The sequence below is a fragment of the Athene cunicularia genome (genome assembly GCF_003259725.1).
Source record: "Athene cunicularia isolate RWA chromosome 10 unlocalized genomic scaffold, athCun1 chr10_part1, whole genome shotgun sequence".
Taxonomy (NCBI): domain Eukaryota; kingdom Metazoa; phylum Chordata; class Aves; order Strigiformes; family Strigidae; genus Athene; species Athene cunicularia.
Window position 1 is genome coordinate 11,953,220 of NW_020799112.1, and position 12,044 is coordinate 11,965,263.

At 38.5% G+C, this 12,044-nt stretch overlaps 1 protein-coding gene across 1 annotated transcript in view; it reads left to right on the forward strand.

Moving 5' to 3' along the window:
- Positions 1 to 12,044, forward strand: part of IGF1R (insulin like growth factor 1 receptor) — a 191,933-nt gene that overhangs the window by 154,203 nt on the left and 25,686 nt on the right. The window contains exons 9-16 of the mRNA XM_026856064.1: positions 1,062 to 1,300; positions 1,776 to 1,943; positions 2,148 to 2,352; positions 6,624 to 6,910; positions 8,374 to 8,510; positions 8,854 to 9,013; positions 10,074 to 10,179; positions 11,622 to 11,692. Of these exons, the coding sequence (XP_026711865.1) occupies positions 1,062 to 1,300; positions 1,776 to 1,943; positions 2,148 to 2,352; positions 6,624 to 6,910; positions 8,374 to 8,510; positions 8,854 to 9,013; positions 10,074 to 10,179; positions 11,622 to 11,692 (1,373 nt within the window). The remainder of the gene's footprint in view (positions 1 to 1,061; positions 1,301 to 1,775; positions 1,944 to 2,147; positions 2,353 to 6,623; positions 6,911 to 8,373; positions 8,511 to 8,853; positions 9,014 to 10,073; positions 10,180 to 11,621; positions 11,693 to 12,044) is intronic.

Here is a 12,044-nt window from a genome sequence, read left to right on the forward strand (position 1 = left end):
CTTCTCTCTGGCGGGGAAGGTGGATGGCTTGGCTGTTCTCAGGGGTATAATTTGACGCTCCTTGTAAGTCATGTCATGCTTACTGAGATCTTTTCCTTCTCTAGTCATAGTACTGACTAGAGAGCATCACAGATCAGGAGTTTGCCATCACCTTGATGACTTATCTTCTTAGGGTTGGGGTTATTTAGATAATCTGGCTTTGGTAGTTTTCTGCATTAGTATCTCTTGATAATGAAGGAGTGGGGCAGTTACTGGAGAGATCCTAATTTCTAGGGAGGTGTCTCTGCCTTTGCATATCCTTGTAGCATCTCAGATTTTAAAACAGTAAAAAATACTTATGAGCATATAATAACTGTCGAAGCAGTTTGGAGGTGTGAAAGAGAGTTCAGAATGCTGGTAATGGCATACAGAGCAAGTCTCTGAGAAACAGAAACACAAATTGTTGATCTCCAGCATTGTTTGAAAAAGAATATCACTGTGACAGTGTACTACGATGAGATAAACGTAGTGCTGATGAGTTGATGGTAATTAATAACAAGAATACTACTTTATGTGCTCTTGTGCCAGTGTTGCAACTTACAAAAAGTAGAACCATGTGACCATATAAGTGTGTTTGTATTGTGTTGAAATTAAAGAGGGAGAAAAGCATGTTGGACTGGACAAGGCCAGTCATGGAAGTTTGAGTTCTTTATGGTAAAAAGCTCATCCACTGTCAGTAACTTTTCTGAGTTGCTTCTGTTTCATATATGCTTAGCTAAAATCAAAAAATGTCTAAAGCATTTCACTGTTCTGGATTTAAAAAAAAATGGGAAATTTAGTGTTTTCTTGGAGAACTTGGTATTATTTGTAGTGGCTGAAGATGAGACCTGCAGCTGAAGCTGAACTCTAAATTGTGTAGTGCTTGGAAATAAATATGAATTTTATTTTTTTTATTCTGCTATGGAAAACAAGTGAGCTTTACTTGTCTTGTTGAGCAACATTGAAGTGAGGCAGTCATAAATATATGACAATTATAGAAGAAAATAAATGTTTTGTACTATTGTTTTCTTTTAATATTCCAGACCATTCAAAAATGTGACAGAGTACGATGGGCAAGATGCATGTGGCTCTAACAGCTGGAACATGGTCGATGTTGACCTGCCACCAAACAAAGAGAACAATCCAGGAATTCTACTGCAGGGGTTGAAACCTTGGACTCAATATGCCATTTATGTCAAGGCTGTTACCCTCACGATGATGGAAAACCATCATATTCATGGAGCAAAAAGTGAAATTGTATACATACGAACTAATGCTGCAGGTGAGAGCATGGGCTTTTGGGTAGGAGTTAGATAATGCTGCAGGTGTGCTTATTATATCATTACGCAAGTTCTGTTGTTAATGCAGAAATTGAATTTAGGTGCAGATGATGTGCATAATGCTAGAAAGTTTCAGTAATTATGAAAGCAGCATTAAGATCTTAATTTAAACTCTGTGGTTGTTCAGACGTTGTTTTCATTGGGAACTGTGAGAGTTTTTTGGAGTTTGGGATTCAGACTTTGTTCCATTGGTGACGGTAAGTTAACATACAATTTTGGATTGGGACTGTAAGTGGTTGCAGTTGAACCCTTAATAACCATTGTTAGGGCTTAAGTAGGAAATCTTTTTGTTGAAATAGATGTGTTTTTTCTTGCAATATAGAAATGGATTGGGATTCGGTTCATCAGCTTGCATCGAAATACATTGTAGAATGCTCTAAATACCTTCCTTTTTTTCCTTTCCCCCCCCCCGCCCAGTGCCATCCATTCCTTTGGATGTTATTTCAGCATCCAACTCCTCATCCCAACTGATTGTGAAATGGAATCCTCCGTCTCTTCCCAATGGCAACCTCTCATACTACATCGTACGATGGCAGCAGCAACCTCAGGACAGTTACCTTTACAGACACAATTACTGCTCCAAAGGTAGGAAAATGAAACGTGGTTGTGTTGAAATGCCTGTGATTCTTACCTGCCAGTATACTTTATTGATGAGCTAAAGTCTGTGCCCCGCTTCACAACTCTTTTGTGAATAACAGCAAGTAGAAGGAAATGGGTAAACATGGATTGTTGCTCTGTTCATAATATGGAGAGAGAAGAAACAAGCTGCCTTTGTTAATTTCTTTTAAGATAAAGTCCCAATTCGAAGATATGCTGATGGGACCATTGATACAGAAGAAGCTACTGAACCCACCAAGCCAGAGGGCTGTGGGGGAGAAAAAGGACCTTGTTGTGCTTGTCCCAAGACAGAGGCAGAAAAGCAAGCTGAGAAGGAGGAGGCAGAGTACCGGAAAGTCTTTGAGAACTTCCTTCACAACTCCATCTTTGTCCCCAGGTAATGGATTTTGGACACTTTCTCTTTGCAGTGGGGATAATAATTTATTTTTTTAACGTTTCCTAGAGCTGAGACTTCCTGGACATGAAAGCATATGTAGATAACATCTAAACCACATAAACGTTGCCTTTTTCTTTATGTGAGATCATCCACAGTCTTGCTTTGCAGTTTCTGTTATTCACTGATTTTCAATTCTTTCTCTAAATTTTAGCTAATAGTAATGGTTCTTACCTATATTGTTCAAGGACTTTAGTGATGGTTTCTTTTCAGAGTCAAGAGTCACTTGAGGAGCTCTTTGTCTATGAGGGTTTCAGAGATGAGCAACATGTTGCAGACAAAGGGTTTCAGATGTAATCTTTCTCTAAATAGCCATTTAAGTGCTTGTGTTCCTAATCTGAAGATTTATTTGCCTTTGAAATTGAGGGCATAGTCACCTCACGGAATTGAAACCGGTCTTCCTTTCTCACTGCACTAATTGCAAAGGCATATTGGTTTCCTGGGTCTGTGCTGCAGAGAAGTATTAAATATGCCCACTCTTCCATGATAAACACTACCGCTTACACATTAAGTGGAATAGTAACGATTTTATGCTGCAACATAGAGTAGATACTACTGAATTAATTGGCGATTTTGATCCTTGAGTTTCCAATTTATCCTTCATGTAAGCCGTTCTTACTTGAGATAATTGGATCCTGGGGCCTAGCACACAGTGTATAGCTTTTATGTTACAGTCTATAAGCAATCGAATTTCAATTGTGCATGTTATCTTGTTGTCTCTGGCAGGTGAAGTTTATGGTCAAGTCCAGTGTTTGCAAACTCTGAAATGTGACATTGCTGCTCATTAAAATTGATTTATATCACTCTCCATTGTGATTTTTTTGGACCTTTATTCAAGGTTGTGTTGGATTGACTTGTTTGGGATTGGAACTGATACATGTGCAGAACTTCTTATTTCTATCCAAAAAATGAGGAAATAAATACTGCCTCTCTTTGGAAGTGCGAAGTATTGTATCTGAGCAGTGTTTGAGTCACATTTATCATTTGTGGTTGAACTTGGGCAGTGTGTCCCTACTAATGATGAGAACCGACAGCAAAAATGAGGTACAGAGAAATAACAGTCACCATGACTGGCTAGGACGTAATTCCTGAGCAGTGTGGAGTCTCGTAAATGTGATCTGATTTTTGGACTGTATGAAATAGCACAGCAAGGATTTTGAAAGGCAAGTGTTGGGTCTAAACAACCTAAAAGTCTGCTGCAAAGGAATTTTTTTATTTCACCAAAGCTTTGTTATTTAAAATGTGTTATCTTCTCCAAAATTTTCTTGTGTTCTCCTCCTCCCAAAGGAAACAAACTAACAGAACCTTGAACTCAGACAGTAACAAATAAACTGACCAGTTCACAAAGGATTTCCTGAAAGCTTGTCTGTTTTCCTTTTTTCTTAACTTACTGTCATAAGGGTGTGTTTTGTAACAGCAAGGGCAGATAAGGTACAACTCAGAAATAGCTGCAGAGCTAAGCAACTTTAAAGTGACTGTATGTCAGGGAAATTAAAGATTATGAGCTAGTGAGACATCTCCATGGGACAAATCTAAGCAGCTCATTACTTGCTCATGTCTATTTTTTTTCTCTTTCCCAAGGGAGAAATCAGTTAATGTGTTAGTGCAAGCCTCTGTGGTAGTATTTGCTTCCAGTGTTCTACCTGTCTCCAGGATATTATGAAAGAGATGCAGCATGTAATACGGCGTGAAAATATTTGACTGGGTGATTTTAAGTTTCTTGAAAAAGCGTGTTGGTCTAATCTTGTGTGCAACTTCTGGATGACCCCATGTTTATTACTGCAGTGGTGAGGTAGATTTCAAACATTAGGACTCTGGTTATTCTTGGTGACACAACCACAGGAGGATGAGTTATTCTTCAAGTTTTTAGTTTCTCTAATTATGGGCTTTCTGTGTAGTAGAAGGTATCTGAGAAGTAACATTAAAACTGCCATAACGTATGAGAACAGTTAGCTTTGATATTAAATGACCCACATTTTTTCTTCTTTTTAATTTCATTTAGATTTAATTTTTTATAGTGTTATTTTTTAATTTTTCTCTTGCATTTCTCTTACTTTCCTTTAAGAGAATAGATGAATTTTCATGTTTTTATCTCCAAACTTTTCCTTATTTCCTTGGATGCTTGTTTTTGTCTTTATCTGTGGCTTTCACAAAACCAGGAAGCTGCCTGACCAAGAACCGATGGTGTCAATTCTCTTGATGTTTTAATCACGTTTGCCTTGTGGTTATCCTGCAGGTCTCTTTCTCTTCCTGCTATGACTGTAGTTTTCACCAAGTTGTGTGTTGCTTTCTCTTTATGTTATTCCCCAAAGAAAAGGTAGGACTGTACTCCCCCCAACCCAATACCACCAAAAAGTTGAAACTTCATGCATCCCATAAAAGATAGATGAAGTCATGCCTTTTGGGTTCTTGTGTTGGCACATGCTTCTGTGGTTGATTGAAAATGACCTTTTTATTTTCACTGCTTTTGTCACAAAATCTGTGCAAATATTCATCAGTTCATTGCTGGGCATCCTGTGTGCTTTTAGTGGTTTAAAAGTTAGTTCGTTACACTGAGTTAAAGCAGTAAATAATAAAAAGCTCATCCTAAGCAAGGTGAATAGGTTTAGTAACTTCCATAAATACCAGTGTAGAGGAGATGCAAGTGCTTACATCTCCTATGAAATTCCCCCATACCCTACTGACAAGTTGAGACATTCACTTGTATGTTGCGTGAAACAATTTTCCTGGTAATTTAGGAAGTTTTTTCCTTGTCTTCATTTTATTTCAGTGCTGTGGTTTACATGGCATCTGAGAGTGTCAAAACGACTACTCAAGACATAGTAAAAGGATTTTGGAAAATTTTGTAGTGAACTCCTAAAAAAAAATTCATCCAACCTCTGCCAGAAGATTTCAAAACCAAGTCAGCCTGTTTTTGGCTCTCTCTGCAGCATGCTGTTTTGTGGCTGAATGTACTATGACAGTATATTTGACAGTGAATTAACTTCTCCTGTTGAGTCATCTTTCTTCCTGTTGTGTGTTTGAGGGAGACCTTATTTGTCTGGTTTGTAACTTGCTCTCTGATAGAAATGTGTTAGACTTCACCTTTGTCCTTGATAACCGTTGCACTGACCAGGTGCTAAACAGGCACTGGCTAAGTGATTTCAGGTAGGGTAGGATTCAAGCCAGTTTTTGGAGCGTGACCCTTCTTGCATTCTTGTGTAACTCCCCTGGTGCGTTGTTTTCCAGGTGTGAGCAGTCCTGCAGACTTCAGAGGCTGGGAGAGCAGGAGCTGGAAAAGCCAGCTTGCCCTGTGTCGTTAGTGAGTGCTGCTGTGCAAAATGGCCTTGGGTCTGACACAAGACCGAGTGACAAGCCCAATGTGTAGCAATCTTGTGTTGGTTAACTAATACCATCCAAATGTTTGAGTATTTTCATATTGACTCTTGTACTGATACTCAGGGCTATTCACTACAACAGTTTCTTAGACTTCATAAGGTAGTGGTGTTGCTGTAAATCTTCAAGCTTTTAACTGCATAAATTTCATACTGATGCCTGTAAGGACAAGCCAAGTTGCTTGGTGAACTCTCTGCTGTGCACAATATTAGTACTGTGTTTACTCATATAGGAAGATTGTTCCTTTGGAGACCTTTTGTTTGGGTAAGAGAAGTAGAATACATGAATCACCACACTGTAGTGGTGTTAATGTTCATGATCTTCAGCTACCTTCCAGGGTTTCTTAGTGCAATACATTTGAAGTTCTGTAATTTCCTTGCAGCTGAAAAGAAAGTCTACTGAGAGTTAGCTTTGCTAATCCAGCAAACTTAAAAACAGGTTTTTTTGCTAACCTTTTCAACCTTTAACATCTGATTTTTATTTTAAGCATCAACATTACTCTCATTAAATACACATCTAGGATGCTTATTGAATAACAGTGAATCCATTTTTGCCATTTGGTTTATTGTGTGGGGTCAGAAGTTCGCATGTTTATCTTGGGGCACAGTGTGAACTTCAGAGTTTTGATTGGTTTCTGACCAAAAGAGAGAGTAATAGGATGTGCTGACATGCTGCAGGTTCAGATTAAGAGAAAGCTTTCGTCTTTTTTTGCAGTTCCCTTTATTTTATTTTTTTTTTTTAATAGCAGAGCTACCTATTTTACTGGGGGGTTTTGTAACTTTCCCAGAGCTGGAGAGAAAGTGGATTTTCTACCTTTTCTACTCCTGTTTACTCCACAGACCCGATCGGAAGCGGAGGGATGTGTTCCGAATCGCAAATGCCACTTTGGCCACTCGAAACAGGAATGCGACTGGGACAGATCACTTCACCAATGTTTCTGACGCAGAGGAGAGTGAGGTGGAATACCCGTTCTTTGAGACCAAAGTGGATGGCAAGGAGAGAACTGTCATCTCCCATCTCCAGCCTTTTACTCTTTACCGCATTGATATTCACAGCTGCAACCACGAAGCTGACACACTTGGTTGTAGCGCTTCCAACTTTGTCTTTGCAAGAACCATGCCTTCAGGTATGCTCTCACAAGTATAAAGCTTTGCTTTATTTCCTGGGGAGAGATCAATCTCAGGGAGGACAAAGTCTCCAAAAACATTTAGAAAAACATTAGGGTGTAATAAAAAATTCTATGCAAGGAAATAAGTTAGAACTATATAAAACTTTGTTACAGTAGTTTAATGTCCTTAACTGGTCTCTTGTGTGATACATATTGAGTCTGTCCTGTGATCTGAAGAAAGGTAGAAGTGTGCACATTGACTACTGAGACAATTATGAGAGAATCCATTTCCCAGCGATATAGGTGAGACCCACAGACATGGTGGGTTGAAAGGTTTTATTCTTCAGTTGCCTGTATGCTGAATGGAGACAGGGCAACGTTTCTCTGCTAATGTTTAGTTTTGCTGTGTTCACTTGGAACTGTTTGCAGATGTTAGAGTTTTGCTGGTGGGAATGTTTGCCAAATGTTTCTTCTGTCGCAGAATGACCATGCATTTGTCCTGCTTGGAAACAGGAGGAGTACTGTGTTGCTTTGTGCCCAATCGCCAGCATCTAGAGTACTTCAAATAGGAAGCATTGAATGCTCTACTCATGTTTGGGACTTTTACAGATTGTACTTCTTCTGAGAAGAATAGAGATGATTTTAGTGTAAGCTCATATACATCCAGCAAAGAGCTTCTGACTCCAACAGATGTCTGGGAATATTTGATGCAGAATGGCAGCAATTTTGTTTTGTTTCTGGAAGGAAAGACTAACATAACCCAGATCCAGCTGTGTCAGTAAAAAAGCAAAAAGTATTGCTTATTTCAAGGAAATAAGGAAATCTGTGAGATCAGGGAAAAGGAAATAAGTGTTCCCAGATTTTTAGCACATGGTTCTGAAAATTAAAGGCTAAACAATTCTGTTTTCTTCTAAACCTAACAACTGTGTTTTTGAAAAAGTGGTCTTTTTTTCTTTGACTGAAATGGTCTTCATATTCCTGTTAAGTTTTGAATAAAACACAGAAAATGATCAGGAATGAAACAGGGGTAACGCAGTTCCTGAATTGCTGATGAGACTCTGTTTTAAATGGCAACACATCCCCTAAGACTGGATCTTGTGCGTTTGCAGCCATTTGCAGACAGGTTGCTGTTGACAGCCATGTGGTGGGAATAGCTGTCTCCACCGCTTCCGTGTAGTGGAAAGTTTGGAAAGAAGAACCAGATAAACAGGTGTTTTGGCACACAAAGCACAGTGACTAACACAGAGCCCATACCTGGTGAAGCTGTATACACCACACTTTTTTGGGCAACTAGCAGCTCAGAGTCTGCTAATCTCTCCAGCAGGCCCCTGGTCAGTGCGTTTTGTTCTCCAGATCTTTGAATAGCACTTACTGTAATGGTTTGATACCTGAAGAAATAGCATGAACTTTTTATTTTCTTTGTGTAAGTTATTGTTTCAGTAATAGGTGTTCTTCTCACATCACTTGTAAATATTTTACAGAGGGAGCAGATAACATTCCAGGAACGGTAGCATGGGAAGCAAAAGAAGAAAATACTGTCTACCTGAAGTGGTTAGAACCTGCAAATCCGAATGGGTTGATACTAATGTATGAAATCAAATATGGGCAGCATGGAGAGGTGAGGATTTGACATTCCTCTGTGAAGAGGTACTGCTCGTAACTCTTAATTTATACACAAAATGGGATCTTCCTTAACGTGCTTCTGTGCAGTGCTGCAGACCTAAGATAGAAATTATCATTTCAAACACCCAGCACCAACCAGCATGCCATTCCTTTGTTTCATTTATTTTGACAGTTTTTGAATTCCACATATCTCCTGAAGGTACTTGAAGAAAAACTGATCAGATGGGGCTTTGAGTTATAAAAATTAGCTTATCCTGCAGTTATATTGTTTTCTCAAGAATAAAGGAATGTGAAGATATTAACGTGAACTGTAAATGTTAATGGCTTTTTCCTTTTAGGAGAAACGAGAATGTGTTTCCAGACAGGAATACAAGAAGCTTGGAGGAGCTAAACTGACTCATCTGAACCCTGGAAACTATTCTGCTAGAGTTCAGGCCACTTCGTTAGCTGGAAATGGTTCATGGACTGAACCAGTCTCTTTCTATGTGCAACCCAAATGTAAGACTAATGTTTGTTGGCTGTGTCAAACCGGGGGACTATTGTCTTTTTAATAATTCCTGATGTTTGTCTATGTAACTGGGGCATATGGGCTTCATGCCTGTACACTGAATACTCCTCTTATTTACTGATGTGTCTTTGGGAACTCATCTCTGTTCCATTTTTTTGGCAAGTCTTGACAACCAGGACGTGTATCTGAGGTGTGGTCCTTTTCTTGCATGCATTGTATATATATGAGAGGTGCAATCAGGTGGTGGGTGTGTGGAACACACTACTGTGGCTTCCTTTGATGTACAACTATGTTGGGAATGTAACATTAGCTGTAACAACATGGAGTTGGATTGTACAAAACCCGGACAATAAGACAAACCTGTTTTAAATAGCAAAATAATACAAGAAACAAATCATTTGTTTAGATTTTGGCAGGCAGGATTTTTAAAGTATCCAGATGCTTTTTCATTTCAAGATGTGACGTTTGATAAAGATAACATCCTGATGAAAGGGTGCTGCTTGTCCTGACATTGGGAGTAATTTATATTTTGGAAGAACACCACCATAGTGTCCAGAGACCCACTCAAGAACTTCTATATTTAGTTGTAGAGCACATAGACCCTGTGTATCAACAGAAAACTGGAACTCCAACTTTTATTCCTTTTCGGTTTTCTAATTGTTGGACTTTGAAGTAAAGAGCAGCGTGTATATATTCTGAATATTATTATAAGCAGTTGCAAGGTGAACAGAAGGTGGAAAAAGGTGAATATGTAAGTGAACAATTACATATTGTTCACTGAGGAATGTAAGTCCTTCAGCATAACTTGTGAAAACAAACCCCAGACAGACACTGTTCTGTACAAAATTAATGCTTTTCCCTGTCTGTTTTCTTGTTCCACTCATCGGCAGTCAGGGATTGTTTCTGAGTACATTTTTCCACATCAGACAAGAAAATGAGTACTTTGATTTTCTTCCCTGTATGGAAATGCACTGAGTGGGTTTTGAATGTTTCTTTGTTAATGGAGATTTTACAGAAACCCTGATACAATTGTTTTCTTGTTGGTTGCAGCAGCAAACTATGGAAACTTCCTGCACTTGATAATTGTGCTCCCTATTGCTTTTCTGCTCATCATTGGGGGATTGCTGATAATGCTGTACGTCTTCAACAAAAAGAGGTGAGTTGTATCTGCTTGTGGTTAAAACAGCAGAAAGGGAGTGTTTATTTTCAAATCTGTGGCCATGGAGCAAGTTAGATATTAAAAAGAGAAATGGCATTCAGAGGACTTGAGAAAGTAAATTCTCTCTTGTTGGTGTGTAAAAGAAGGTGGTTTAGAGTTACCAGCAAGCATCTGACTGCTGCTTGAGATATGAAGAGGCTTTTTATTACAGTATCACGTTCGAGAGGGAAGAGGAAGGCTTCTCAGGAACATACTCACTGGGACAGTGATGGCAGACACTGAACCTATAACTGGAAGATTTGCCTGAAATATGGGTCAATATAAATCATGAAAACATAGTTCTATTTAGATTAATTTGCTTTCTTGCAAATTCTAGAGGTTTTTTGAAGTCTTTACATCCACTTAAAAATTTGCATCCTGGACAGAGAAGTCTAGGGGACTGTTTTATTAATTTGTTTTTCTCAGTTTTGTTTTTTTGTAACTAGTGATTTTATTTTTATTTTGGTTTTTTTTGTAACTAGTGATTTTATTTTTATTTTACTTAAAATACATCATGAGAATTTAATAGAAGTCAGTGCAAATGTTCAGCCTTGCAACTTTCTAAGCATGGTGGATTTTTATTAGACTCGTATAAATTATGCTGATTGAGTATCCCATTATTTCCAGCTCAAATTCATTTGTGTGCAGAAAGTAGTACCAGTTCTCTTCAAGCACTCCAGAAAGGGCTTTGTATCTAGTGAAGTGCAGTACCTGCTTAGCCTTCCCTTGGGCTCTCCTTGGTGAAATGCCTGATAACTCATCCTTCTTTGAACTGTTGTTCTAGCCCACAAGAACATTTTGTCTTTGATTTTTCTGAGGTCTAATTGATAATTTTATTTCTACAGCCTGCCTCCTGCAAGAGCTCTCACAGTGCTGAATAAATATTTCTTATGCTGAAAATCGCTCTAGTGAATTGGGTGGGGCGAGGAGGATGGATGGGGTGTGTGTGTTTTTTTTAAAATAAAATAATAGAAACACTTATAGTTGAATAGAATTCCCCATTAAAAACATCTTAGCCTTTGCTAGATCACTTCCCTCCCACAGTAGAGCAGGTGATGTTAAAGTGTGTTCTCAGCCACAGGTCTCTGGGGTGTATCACCATACAACTGCCTTTCTTAAAGGAAGTTTACCCAGCAGCTGAAGTACCTCATGTTTAAGCTTTTCTGGTGCTGATTTGGTGTAGAGAAGACTGCAGGTTTCCTAGGAAGACTATTCTGGGCTGTTTTCCCATTGAGCATGTGAGGTAGAATAAAAACTTAGTTTGTTCCCTTTGTCTCTAAAGCTCTCCATATACAGTAAATAATATTCTGTAGTTGGGTAAATGGTGGAGAAGCTGTAGAAGAGGTTGTCTGAAATTTACTTAGGTTTAAAGATTAAAAAAGAAAAAATTCTTTCAACAGGAACAGTGACAGGCTGGGCAATGGAGTACTTTATGCTTCTGTGAACCCCGAGTACTTCAGTGCTTCAGACGGTAAGTGTGGCGTTACACTTCTGAAGCTTTTATTTTCATATATTCTGTTTATATCTGACTTTGAAAGGTATGAAACTCTAAAAGCGATGTTATAAAACTGCTTTCTCTCTTTGTTTTATTAGCACAACCATGGAATCCATCATTGATAATATGTCAATGTCGTCTGTCTGTCTGAAATGGGATTTTTTGAAATTTTTCCTATAGTTTATTTAGCAGAGGAAAATTTGGATGCGTTAGCTAAACTGTCAGATTATCATCTACTTATCCGGTGATGTTTTCACTGGAATGAAGGAAGAATTCATAAATTAATCATCTTTTATGTTTGCCCCTTTTAAGCCCTATTCTGACCTAT